This window comes from Linepithema humile, chromosome 6, assembly GCF_040581485.1.
Source record: "Linepithema humile isolate Giens D197 chromosome 6, Lhum_UNIL_v1.0, whole genome shotgun sequence".
NCBI lineage: Eukaryota > Metazoa > Arthropoda > Insecta > Hymenoptera > Formicidae > Linepithema > Linepithema humile.
The window spans coordinates 29,329,311-29,342,267 of NC_090133.1; the positions used below are offsets into that span (position 1 = coordinate 29,329,311).

Genomic DNA, 12,957 nt, shown 5'->3' on the forward strand with positions numbered 1-12,957 from the left:
AATATTTGTAAAAGTAAACATGGCGTTGACTATTTGGAATTTACATTGCACTTTTATCGAGACTGCGAGGAACAATGAATCTTTTTTTCCGGCATATACAGTGCAATCTGGTGAGAAACTTAATATTAAGTTTCTAATAATCTAAAAAAAGTTGGATTCTCCGCAATTCCCTATAAAGCCTCTGTGCCTTTGTAATCTGTCCTCTGCTTTCGTAGTTTATAGTACACTTGTATTTTATATATCATTATAAGCCCAGACAGAGCCGAGCCTATCAGACAGAACAGATTGTGCAGAGTGCTGCTACAAATTTTATCGGCGGAATGCCAGCAGAAATCTAACAGCATCCGCTGAGACAGAATACAGTAATAGATTGACGATAGAAATGAAATTTAAATGCTTACGAAACGACAGACAGCATCTGTTATCAAAATCTGCCATTAGATTATATCAACAAACTCTGCTAGCAAAACTTAAGCTTAATGCAGACACGTTGACGCCAATAGGTTTCAATATTCGATCGAATTTACTGCTGGCATACTGCTAAATTTTGCTTACTGGGGCATAGTATATTATTTACTGATATAAAGGTAAAAATATATATGATTTATAACTCTAATTATAATGTAACGCATATCGTATCATGCAAGAAATTTCTCTAGGTATTGTATACGAAGATACACAACGCAATTATCTTACTCATTACAGAGTCGATAGCAATAATGACAAACCAGCAACTGAGTAGTGTTTGATGGGTGCACCATTTTTCACTGTGTTTGCATATAGAATTGCGTGTTTTCACAATATATCTCAGAATAGTAACTTGTTTTAATTACACATATTTAATTTTATGGAAGCTGTCCGTAAAATTAAATATATATTACATTTGGAAATTGTCCAAAAAATTAAGTCAGAAAAGATATATTACTATCATGTGCATTACGAAATGTATATACTGTTTAAATATCAGTTTTACACCCATTGATTGATGTAGATACACATATATATTGTATATATATTTGTATCTACCATATATCTTCTAATTTATTATATTAATAGTTTCCTACGAGAGAAACTTATACTCAAGATCCAGCCGTTTTGTGAACGTATATTTCTACACGTACAGCATATTGAATTATGCTTAGCATATTCAACATAAATCTTTTACGTAGTCGACATTTTACTTTTTGATACTGATTTACAGAAGTAGCTTATTGTATAAAACGTAATATTTGAAATTACTAATTGCTAACGACATTTCAGACGCTTGCAAAGCTGAATAAGCTTATTATCCACGGTATATCACGTAAAAATCATATTATTTAAGTTGTAAAAAGTCATATACGTCTGCTATATAATTAACTTTATTTCACAATTATGTACAAACACAAATTGAATGTTTAATATGTTATGATATGTTATATAATATTGTTATTCAAATAAGGAACGATTTACCGTTGATTTTTAATAAATTATTTTTAGGTTAAATATTTCTTTTTCATGGTATATATTGTAATAGAGATTATCGAGGCAACTAATTATTTTAATACTTTTGTTTGCAATGCTATTTGTTTATATTAAACAATATTATAGAATTGCGAGTTCCTAAAAACTATTGTACAGTAAATCTTTAATGCATAATAGAATTATTATACATATATTGCACATATTTTGCCACATTTATGCTAAAAAAATGATATACGCATGAATAGCTAAAGAACAATTATTAGAAAATATTTATTCCTGATTATATTTGCGTGCTAATTTTAATTTCGTATAGAAAGAAAGAAAAAGAGCTAGTTTTTAATTTAAAATTAACTCGATGGTGTAGCCAACGATATATATGAATTATGTAAAACAAATGTTTAAATTTGCCCATTGCAATATAAGCGCACCTTCGTTATTGAAAGATTAATCGTATAACCGTTGTCGGAAGCACGACGAATAATCTCGGAATGGTTTAAATATATATTAACATCCTTGCCGTCCACATATGTATGGAGAGGAGCGATTCAGAAACATTATAATTTATCGATTGATTATCTGTATCATATACTCAGAGCTCAGTGCACAAACTTGTGATGTATTGTAGAGAAACTGGAATTTAAATAATTATTAATATATCGCTATACATATATATAGTAATGTAATTGTATAAACTATACTTTATTGTACAGTAATATATACAATTTATCTGTATGATTATGACATAGTAGAGTAATATGAATGTTGCTATATGATATCTACAGACTTTATTTATAGTTTCGATTTATGTTGTTGCGGTAAAAATCCTTTTTAAAATTTGTGATTTCAGACAGTTATCGAATATATACAGGGTATAAATATCATAACAATGGTATGGTAAAAAAGTGAAAAGCACATTGGAAGGATAGAGAAAAAAAATAGTATGAGAAACTGATTCATGTTTTCTGTCTACACACATTTCGGATTTTTCTTTAAGTTTTATTATTGCTCTTTTATTGTTATTTAATGCCACTACTATTCTTAATTTTAGCATAAGCTGTTATTCCGTTATGATTTTTATATCTTAATACGTGAAGCTACAATCTAGTAATAACATTATAAAGAGTAGTTGTATATGTATTATAATTATGTATAGCAAATAAGAGACATATTATATAAGTAAAAATATGTTTAAGCTCTATACTTGCGCATTCTGCGAGTAATAAATTTATATTCATAATTCGCATCGTTTCTATGTGATGATTTGTTTATCACTTTTATTATTTTATCTGAGACAATTACACGCATATAATGCACGGTAACATGATGTGTAATTTTCGTATAAATTGCAACACTCAAGATTTATCTCATCAACGAACAAATTAGATCTGTTATAATTAGAGAAGTGAAATTGTCACAATATCCTTCTGTGGTATGGCATCTGAAAATCAAAGCAATTATTCAAATTGCAGGAGTTAGATATTTGTATATACAATGTAACATCCGTAATAAAAATGAATTCAAATAGATACTTATAAACGCACATTTATTCCAGCAGCAGCGAATACATGTTCAATACATATTGCTGTTAAAGCAACGAAAAATCACATGTTTGAAGGCTGGTGAATTCTTGAATACATTCGGTAAAGTTTACTAAATATTCTGTGAACAGTGTATTATGCGAAAAATGCATACAATTTCTATCGTTTGCGATACAACTTGCCGTTTCATTGAAATCTTTAAAAAGGATCTACACATATATATACTTCAGAATATTTATATACTCGTGCGATGGTGTTGGACAAATTTAATTATTTCAACTATATCTCACGTATTTACACATATCGATATAAAACTTTTTACATTATTTAAGTTAATAATAAATTGTTCCAGAACTCTTTCATGGTCGATAATGATCGTAAAAGCGCCTTGGAAATCTACTTGTACGTATTTGAATCGTATCGAAGAAATTGTTCTCTCAAGTAAGTTTTGTAGACAAATAAATACATAGCAAATAGCTTATACATGGTATGTAAAATAAATACAGAATCTCACAGATCACATTTTACATTCTACATTTTTAAGAAACATGTATAATCTATATTATAAAATTGAATATAATTTACAAATTCATACTTATGTAATGAATAATATATGACAAAATAATAATAACTATAACAATCTGCTTAATCTTGCTTCATGTTCTATATATGCAAAATGATACATATTTTTCATACATCTATTTGTCCCTAGAAAATTGTATTTAGAATTTAACTTGCCTTATTATAGATATGTAATTATATCACATTCTGCAATTCATAAAAAAAAACAAGTAACGTCGTAGATGAATCAAACGTATATGATTATGTATTGCTACAGCAGAGAGTTTTGAAATATGAAATATACAATTTATGTCAAAAGTGTACGGCTTAGCATATAATTAAATAATAATATAACAAGTTTTCAATTAAAATAGTCTGATATTGTAAACACATGAGCGTAAAAACATTAAGAGCAAGATGGCTGAATTGAAAATTAAAGCCAGAGATGTTTTGCTTCCTAGGCGACTAATTTTATTAGTAAAGTTCGCTTTAGACAATCGTCACAGAATTCAAGATAGAAAAACTATAATTTTATATACTACGTGTAATACATAAAATATTTAAAAAATCAGAATGCACATATAAAATACATGTCAATATGTACGTATGCGTATTTTTTATTTTTTAAACGTTTTTATGTATTCGCACACGTAAAATTAGAAGTAGATTTTTATCCCAAATTTTGTCGCAAATTATGGATAGTTAAAAGTGAGCTTAGACTATCCAAAGCATAAGCATTAACACTTTTCCGCTTGTCCATATCTAATAGCGCTATATATTAATTAAAAAAATTATAGATGCTATGTATATCAGCAACATACGGCTGCTCGAATATACATCGTATTACGTATTTTTAATTACACTTCTTACAAATTCACTATATTGAAACGTGTCGCAGCATATACATACATCTGAACGTCAGTTTTATAAATATAATCATAGTTCTTTACCAAGAACGATTATTATCAACCACTATGGTTCTTCCTTCCAATTCTATTATCGATGTCAGCTACTTTAGAAGATTTAACTATTTTAACGGAACATATAAAAAAAATGTTTATACATTAGGCTTCATGTTACTTTTATGCATAGACTTTATCGCATCTTACACACAAGTAACACACTGATGTATTACGTGCTTCTAACGAGTTATTGCACCGCGTAATACGTAATTCGAACATATACCATGAGATCGTATCATGTACATTCGATGTTTTCATTAAAAAAAGAAAGAAAATAGTGCATTTGGTATTATTTCTCCCGTTTGTATTCTTTCTGTTCGTCCGACGGTTCTTCGCGAACGGCTAATACCATTCTTAACATAAGAACGGCGAGTAACTTGTCTAGAGGGTCCATGAATCCTCGTTGTATCCATTTCGGTATCGTCGTACGCGCATGAGAGAATCCCAATTTTTGCAGGATATAATCGATGCCGTAAGGCTCTATACTCTTGCCGGCCCATGAGAGCAGTCTTGAATACAAATAGCGCAACAGTATTATCTTTCGCGCAATGTTATATTACATTTAAACAGTTACTTACCTTACTGTCGGTTCCAGATGCCACGTTTTACACCTATACGATCGCCAATCCTTTATAAACATCTCGGCTGGATCAAACTGTTTGCGTTTCTTCTCATCCTCGGAAGCGACGGACGCGCTGGAAACGTTAGCTGTGGTATTTGTAGTTTTTCTTTCTTGCGGATCGGGACTGTGCGCTCTGGCGCCCATGTTCTGCATTGTGTGCTGCGACAGAACATTTCGTAAGATATTTTTCTTGAAACAGATAATATTCATATTTCATGATATTTTAGACGCATTCTCGATTTGCGAATCCTTACCACTCTCTCTTTCTCCTTAACATATGAAGTAATAAGATCGTGCAGAAAGAAAAATGCTTCAGCGTCGACAGTGACAAATATATGATCCTCAAATTCCGTTATAAAGCTGCATTCGACTAGTGGTTTTTCGCCTGCAAATTCGGAATAATCAATACGACGAATAACGAATAGAGTTTCAGCGATAGCTTTTAGTCAAAACACTCTTATACGCACTATATTATTTCGGAGTTATACTAATAAAGCAATATGTCATACATCTAACTAAATATATATTAATTATTAATTTTCCATGCTTACTTGAGTATATTACGATTAACATTCAAAAAATGCAAGGAAAGAATCAATTCTTTTTTCATTCTTAATTTCAGAATTAATAAAAAATTTCTACATAAATTTATATTTCATGCAATTTAACTGTGTAAATGCGCAGAAGACTTATGAATTTTAATCCGTTTGTCGTCATTTTACAAGTTTCTCAAAATTATTTAAAAGAAAATCTTAAACATCGTTGTACCGATCGACAGATATCGTTCAAGTAAAATCGTTTTACTTAACATATAAAGCATACTAAACAGATTTCTAACATCTCTTACCGTTTCAAACACAATAAACTTTATTCTGTACTTACTATATAAAATATGCTTAGGGAGTCCTAAAAATATACGAAAGAACCAATTGCAGGATAATTAGCAGTGAGAAAAAACACACATGTAATATCACGCTTAGTGCTTTAAAATGTTTCATACATAAACAGGCTTGTATTCGACGATACACATTCATTGATGTTAATTCCACAATTGCAAATAAAAATTATTGTAAGTAGTAAATTGTATGTCGTATGTCATCATATTCAGCTTATTTTTGGATCTGATTGAAAATTATACAGCGGTATATTCAGTATGTAACAGACTCATATAGAAGCAAGCAAGTGACATTACACAAATGTATATTTAAACGGTTACGTAGTGAGATCCTTTTAAAAATCGATTTCTTTTGCGTACCTATGACGTCCGGTGTTCGGGCGGTCTGCAAATGTTCAGTTTTCAAATGCAGCTGCAAGGAAGGCAGGGCGAATATCACCTCCCGCGTGTGCGAATGCTCCTGCAGCTTGCCGGACGTTGCGGACGTGCTTCTACCGCGCGACGCGTTATTACCGTCAGTTGTCGCAATGTCTATTCTGTCTCTCTCAACACAAGGAAATCTATCCACTGCTGTACAACAAAAAAAATGTCAGATGCGCAATATAATTTTACTGCGTGCAAATTCGGTACGCACCATCGATCTCACTGCTGGCGAATGCATAGTGAAACCATTCTTGTAAGGACTTAAACTGCGGCGGGAACAGGACGCTACGACTTAATCTACAGACAGTTGCCATGGAATGATGTCTCGCGTGCTGCTCCTGTTGGTGGCCGAGACTGATGGTTAACGTTTGCACGACGTGAACGTCGTACGTGTTGGGCGCTGCAAAGAGAGAAATGTATTTATGACGCGTCGCTGGATGGATAATCATACTTTGAGCACTTGAGATTACTTACTTTCAACATTCGGAATTTCTTGAGCCTCTGTGGCGAAACTTATACAGGGTTCCTTCAGCGAGAACAAGGCCCAGCTCTTGCTCTTAAAGTTGATTCCGTGGAAACACGCCAAGCTAATGTTACAGCCGTGAAGCTCCATTGTGCCGCCAAGGACAGTTCCGGTGGACGGTAAGGAGAATCTTAAGCTTCCTAATTGAAGACCAGCTACTTGGGCTAATACCCGTTGCCAGTGCCTGTGGTGTCTAGCGTCCGATATTGCGGTCTGATTTAAACTCCACGGACCTCCTAAGATAACTTTAATTAGCATCACGCATTCGAGAATCACGGTATACAAGGATAATAATCTCGGCTTACCATCAGCAGCAGATCTCTTCTTTTGTTGTCTCTTTTTAAAACTGCTGTTGTTCATCCTTTGTGCCTTTGGCTGCAGCGAGCTAAATACTCGTTTGCTACTCTTAAACTGTTGACTAAAGAACTCGTCTAATTTGTAAAACATTTTCAGCAGATCAGCTGTTGTTGATTTACTGATCATAATTTGCAATTGATCCCAGCCCAAGTCACCGTGCATGAAGATGATGGCGGGTCTGTGAAAAGATTCCTTTCCTTACATATTCATTGCTACACAACAGTATAACAAAGTGTGTAACGATTTGCTTCTAACAAAACAAAATTGAAATCTGCACAATTTTGATTGAAAAATCGACTAAAACGTACCGTCGCGTTGGCATGAAGGCATCTCCGCCGCTGCTACGATTAATTTTCCACTCATCTCGAAGAGTGACATCCAGCGAAGACACCCGGGACATTAACACGCTTGTTCCCATATAATCCAGCCGTAATTCTAGCGCAAACAATTTCAATCCTACTGTATGATCAGGCTCTATTCCCGGCTCCTCTCGAATGTGTACTGCGAGATACGTAATGAGAAAAACACATAATTAAATTCTTTATAATCTATCGATGTGTTAAATGTGTTTAACCGAGTAGAAAACTCACTGTAAGTATCGATTCTGCTCAGTTCAATTGTGCCGCCAACTATACCGCCTTTCGCATCCAGACTCGATCCTCCTAAGCCGATGCCTATATACAAGTTCTTGTGTCCTGTGCTGCCGATAGACAGTCTCCCATCCGATCTGAAGTCTTTGGTCATCCAGCTGACGTTACCCATCACATTCCCCATATTCATGTGTACATTTAAACGCGTAAAATTCACCGCGAACAACACCAATGTCTCCCACGCGGACTCCCTTAACTTGACTTCCGACGATACTTGCTTGTCCGTGGTGAAGCTCCATCCCCTTCCAATGTCTAATATAAAAGTAAAGTTTGTATAAGCTTTGAATTTAATTGGAAAAAAATGGAAATGGAAAAAAACAGATACCTTTTAATCGCGCGTGTCTTGGCGCATCATTTTCCAAGCTTAATTTCAATTTTTCTCTGTTTAATATGGGACTCCTTTCAGACGCGCTTTTGGATAATGAATCGCACGTATGTCTATCGTAATGCTTCAACAACGAGCTACCCATGACCGCTTCTTCCTGATTTAACGGAGGACTCCCATCGCCTTCGGCGTACGCGGCAGCGGTACTTAGATCACCCAGAAACAGGCGTCTCACTATGCTACGCCGATACCAAGCCTTGGGAAAGGCCAGAATTTCCGTCAATCGACGCATGTCGTATTTGAAGGAGGCAGATCCTATATCAATGATGGCTAAAAATTAATAAGAAAATTTATTAGAAAAACGATTATTCAAGTAAATATACCACTTGTATGCTTGTAACTTATCGATTCGCGTCGCATACGTACTTGAAAATCGTATGACGGCGCGGCTGGTGTCCGAGAGCTTCTTAAGTTGTTCACTTTGAAAGTTTAACTTCCTGCTTCTTGACAGGTGAAATTTGACAAATTCAACATTGATGCTCAACGAATCTTTTCTCTCGCTGTCTGACAATGGCGACCATTGCGCTTCTTTCAACCCCGTTTTCTTCCCGCCACCGTATGGGTGGAAAATATAAACGGAAAAGTCCGCTAAACAACCCGTGACGGATAATCCACCGATGGCCGCCGAGCCTGTTTCTTTGGCCGTTGTTGGTGATTTGAATTCCCGAAACTCTATCAACTCCTCCTCGGCCCGCTTCGATGAAAACACTATGTCGAGGGATGGTAATTGCAACATGCATTCCACTCGCGAAACAGGTAAGCATGAAAATCTGTAACAAGATTAGAATACATCGACAAATGTCAGCTTTGTACAAACTTGTGACAATACTCGCAATCTTTCTTTTACCTGAATGTGGATGGCTGCATATGAAAATATACTATCACGTCGACGGGAAAACTGGCGTAAACGTAATTGCTATTCGCAGCGGTGGCAGCCCACGATGTGTTTTCCGTATTTTCCAATAGGAAGCCGGCATTCGTTTGCGCGCTGCTTTGGAAATTATTTTTGCTTGGAATCGGTTCTAGAGTCTGTTCTAAAAATTCAAGGATGTGAGGACTAATAATAGTTTCCTCTGGAATGCTTTGAAGCGTCATCCAAGCGAAAAGACTAGCTTTTTTAGTGCTGGACTTCCTGAGCATCGTAATCGGATTCAATAAGCTATTGTCGGTAGATATGCGGGGAGATAAAGATTCTTCTGGAAGGGTTTTAGATTCGTAGTGAACCTGCGAAAAAACTTTTTCTTTATATCACTCTCTAAAATACCGACAACCGTCGACATCACAAATGACATGTTAAATTTTTTACCTTGACGTCTAAACCAGGAATATGAAAAATTGTTAAATCTACCAAAGGCACGCTTGTATGCTGCAAGTATCTTAATCGTGATGTGCTAGTTGTCGACGACTTCTCTTTGCTATTTAAATGCTTTCTGCTGCTGCTAGGACTGCTAGGTTGAAATTCGAATGTGCCGCCAGAACACGATCTTTCTTTCTTCATTCTACTCAAGCTGTAAAGAAAGGAAAAAGAAAAAAATTCTTTACATGGAAATTATATATATTATATTAAAAATTTTTTTAGAAAATTGAATTTAAAATATGACTCACACACATGTCACGATACGATACTTACAGTTTAATTTCATCCTCTCTTCCTGGATCCTTTGTGTGTAACACGCACTTGCCGCTGTTAATTAAAACTTTGACATCAAGTTCGAAGTCTATATTAGGCTCTTGAGTTTTTTGAGCGGTAATATATGGGGACGATGTCGATGAAGCTTGCTCTTTGCCAAATGAATCGAGTAATGGTGCGCTACGAAGAAACGATAACATAGTATATATTTTATTTTTCACAAACATGCATCTGTCTAAATTACCAAGGACACATACTTTCCTTCCATGCTGTCGTAACTAGACGTACAACTGATATCTCTATTCTTTTTCCTCAATTCAACTCGTTCACCTTCTATCTCGATAGTCTCTGGCCATTCTAATTCACCCTCTGGTAAACTTAAGTCAGAGCTGGCACTTGGTAGGGACGATTGCCTGCAAACAAAAAATTGTAAAAGGCAAACTTATACAATTTTATTGCTGTGCGCGGTTTTAAATCTACCTGCACATTGTATGCGTATCGCTGAAAGTAACTCGTGGGCCACCCAGTCCTCTTACACGCAGGGAAGCTGATCTGTAGTGAGAAATCAATTTTTTAAGCACGTGCAAAATTGTAATCTGAAATGATCTCCAAAAGATTCCATCGCGAGAAATACATTTAAAGGTTTAAAGAACTACATTTGTTATTAGACATGTGAAATGCGCATACCGACTGGGACCGCTTCTCGGGCTGCTTTCGTAGCTGGCCGAATTTGCTGAATTAATTTCCGTATTCATGTCTTCCGGGCTTTCTAAATGATGCTCTGGCGTGGGCGAGGGTACAATAAATGATCGTGAACGATAAGTGTTCGTTTTGCTACCAAGACCTAGTTTACCCTTGATACCGGAAGCTTTCACAGATTGCCTCCTCAACTTTTGAATCATATCCCTTAAAGACATATTTTCAATAAGTCAAAACGTGCAATTGGAAAAAAAGAGTTGTTTCGTGACATACCTTCTAAAATCTTTGAATACCATCGCTTCTAATTCATGTAGACGCTTCATTTCCTGCTCGATTGTTCCATGCGAAGCGCCCAGCGATCGCAAATCGTTAATAATTTTGGCTTGTTCGTTCATTTCTTTCTCTATCAATTGCGATCTCTTCTTCGCGTCGAGCGTGGGATCAAAGATGAATGCCGGAAGACTGTCGGTCCAGTTTTTCGATTTTTTCATTAATATACTTTCCTGTAAATACATATATCCCATTTTAGAAAAAGTTTTTCTGCTCTAATTTGATACTAAGATATCTTTCAATAACGAGATTTAGAGATAGATATTGTAAATGTTTTATTTCTTAAAAGAATATGGTATCAAAAATGAGTATCAAGTTATTATTCTATGCTTGTGCTAATCTTATCGTCCATTTGTATTCAAAATATCTCAAAATCTCATAAATTTAAGAATATTTTAGTATCGCATTAGAGTGAGATAAATAAATTTAACGAGAAAATACGTAATATATAAAATAAAAGCAAAAGATAGAGCACAGAACAATATAAGAACTTACATAATTTTTGTTACACTAACTTCGTTCATTTATACATTACTTACATAAGCGTAATGAAAAGTTCGCGCATATAAAAAGCGGAAAATAAAATTAATTAAACCATACTTTTTTCTTAACCTGGCTAGTACTGTTTTCCGGTTGATCTCCATCATCGCTGTCATAATCTGCAGGAATATGTATGTCGTCTTCTTCTTCGGAACCAGTCAGCATTGTTAATGTGTGTCCAAGAGCTGACAGCTGTTGTCCCACGCTAACATCTAGGTGAATATCAACTCCTTCCATTTGCCATTGAACATTCAAGATCCACTTGGCATTATCTGGAAAAAATTAATAATTTTCAAGATGTAAAGACTCGCGTATGTTTCTAAAACATGACGGCATATTTTTATGAAAAATACAAAATCGTACCAGATTTGTCTTGTTTCTGCGCGACAGTCCTACTACATACTTCGTAAGTGCCTTCTGACACGACGCACAAGTTCATAATATTGCTATCGGTCATATCCGGTTTCCAATCGTCCAAGGAAGTTTCAAAATCCTCTGCAAACCTCAAGCACAACCCTACAAATCTAACGACCAAAAATATGAATGTCGTATCATTACATTAATAATTTTAGCAAGCATTCACACACACACACACACACACATACCTTCCTTTACTAACTAGACTACCGCTGCTACATGCGGATATGCTTGTATTTTCAAGCGTCACCACAACAGCACCGCGCGATTCCCCATCGTAGAGGCCCCTATTTAATTTCCAATTATTCGGCGGTAAAGGATTAAGCGGCAAACAGAAACCCATGTCGTCGACCGTTAATTGCAGAAATAATGTTCCAAGGTGAGGCGCGCTGAGCTGACTTGTCAGCTGCCCGAACGGGACTTTCTCAAACACTTGCTGAGTGGCAGTTAGCACTTCCTTGTTCAAATTAGATCGTTTCTCGTTCCAATATTCGTACGCGTTTTTGTAATTTAACCAAACGAGTATAGCTTTGTCAATGGCCATCGGTTGTATGTAAATCAACGGACGTTTAAGGGTAATTAAAACCACTTCCTTGTCTTCGCCCTGAGCCATTTCCTCTTGAAACGCATTGCGCAATCCTATTCTAGTGTTGAAAAAGGCAAACTGTTGAAATTCGGGCTCCGCTTCCTCAAACAAGACATTCTTCAGTAGTTGTCCCAGACTCAGATTAATATCGACTTGCGCCTTGCCAAATAATTTCATGTAGGGATTGGGTTGTGTAGCTCCCGAAACATTTTGCACCCTGTTGGACAATTGAAATTCTACCGCGCCGGTTTCCAGTCGCACCGCTGAATTCGTTGGAGTTGTTGCAGTCAATTGAATCCTCTGTAAAAGAATAATTTTTCTTCGAGTTTTTCTAGCGAATATTTTTTGTCATTAATAAAAAATTACCCGCGAAAT

General features: G+C 35.4%; 2 protein-coding genes across 23 annotated transcripts in view; one reads left to right on the top strand and one right to left on the bottom strand.

The window, feature by feature from the left end:
• The window catches only part of LOC105671294 (myelin regulatory factor-like protein), a 29,246-nt gene extending 26,254 nt beyond the window's left edge, over nt 1-2,992 (top strand). For all 9 annotated transcript variants that reach the window (XM_067357701.1, XM_067357703.1, XM_067357702.1 and 6 more), the window contains one exon: nt 1-2,992. In XM_067357701.1, coding sequence (XP_067213802.1) covers nt 1-78 — 78 coding nt within the window. In that variant the 3' untranslated portion in view covers nt 79-2,992.
• Nucleotides 2,991-12,957, bottom strand: part of tweek (transmembrane protein KIAA1109 homolog tweek) — a 25,285-nt gene continuing 15,318 nt past the window's right edge. For 8 of the 14 annotated variants that reach the window (XM_067357677.1, XM_067357670.1, XM_067357676.1 and 5 more), the window contains 22 exons: nt 12,185-12,882; nt 11,943-12,103; nt 11,640-11,851; nt 10,983-11,212; nt 10,698-10,916; nt 10,491-10,562; nt 10,268-10,423; nt 10,011-10,190; nt 9,687-9,888; nt 9,228-9,604; nt 8,747-9,150; nt 8,321-8,650; nt 7,936-8,247; nt 7,654-7,846; nt 7,294-7,523; nt 6,940-7,224; nt 6,677-6,865; nt 6,403-6,612; nt 6,030-6,053; nt 5,402-5,532; nt 5,104-5,306; nt 2,991-5,034 (listed from right to left, as the gene is read on the bottom strand). In XM_067357677.1, coding sequence (XP_067213778.1) covers nt 4,815-5,034; nt 5,104-5,306; nt 5,402-5,532; nt 6,030-6,053; nt 6,403-6,612; nt 6,677-6,865; nt 6,940-7,224; nt 7,294-7,523; nt 7,654-7,846; nt 7,936-8,247; nt 8,321-8,650; nt 8,747-9,150; nt 9,228-9,604; nt 9,687-9,888; nt 10,011-10,190; nt 10,268-10,423; nt 10,491-10,562; nt 10,698-10,916; nt 10,983-11,212; nt 11,640-11,851; nt 11,943-12,103; nt 12,185-12,882 — 5,238 coding nt within the window. In that variant the 3' untranslated portion in view covers nt 2,991-4,814. The remainder of the gene's footprint in view (nt 5,035-5,103; nt 5,307-5,401; nt 5,533-6,029; nt 6,054-6,402; nt 6,613-6,676; nt 6,866-6,939; nt 7,225-7,293; nt 7,524-7,653; nt 7,847-7,935; nt 8,248-8,320; nt 8,651-8,746; nt 9,151-9,227; nt 9,605-9,686; nt 9,889-10,010; nt 10,191-10,267; nt 10,424-10,490; nt 10,563-10,697; nt 10,917-10,982; nt 11,213-11,639; nt 11,852-11,942; nt 12,104-12,184; nt 12,883-12,957) is intronic. The other 6 variants (XM_067357672.1, XM_067357669.1, XM_012365297.2 and 3 more) reach the window with 4 other exon arrangements.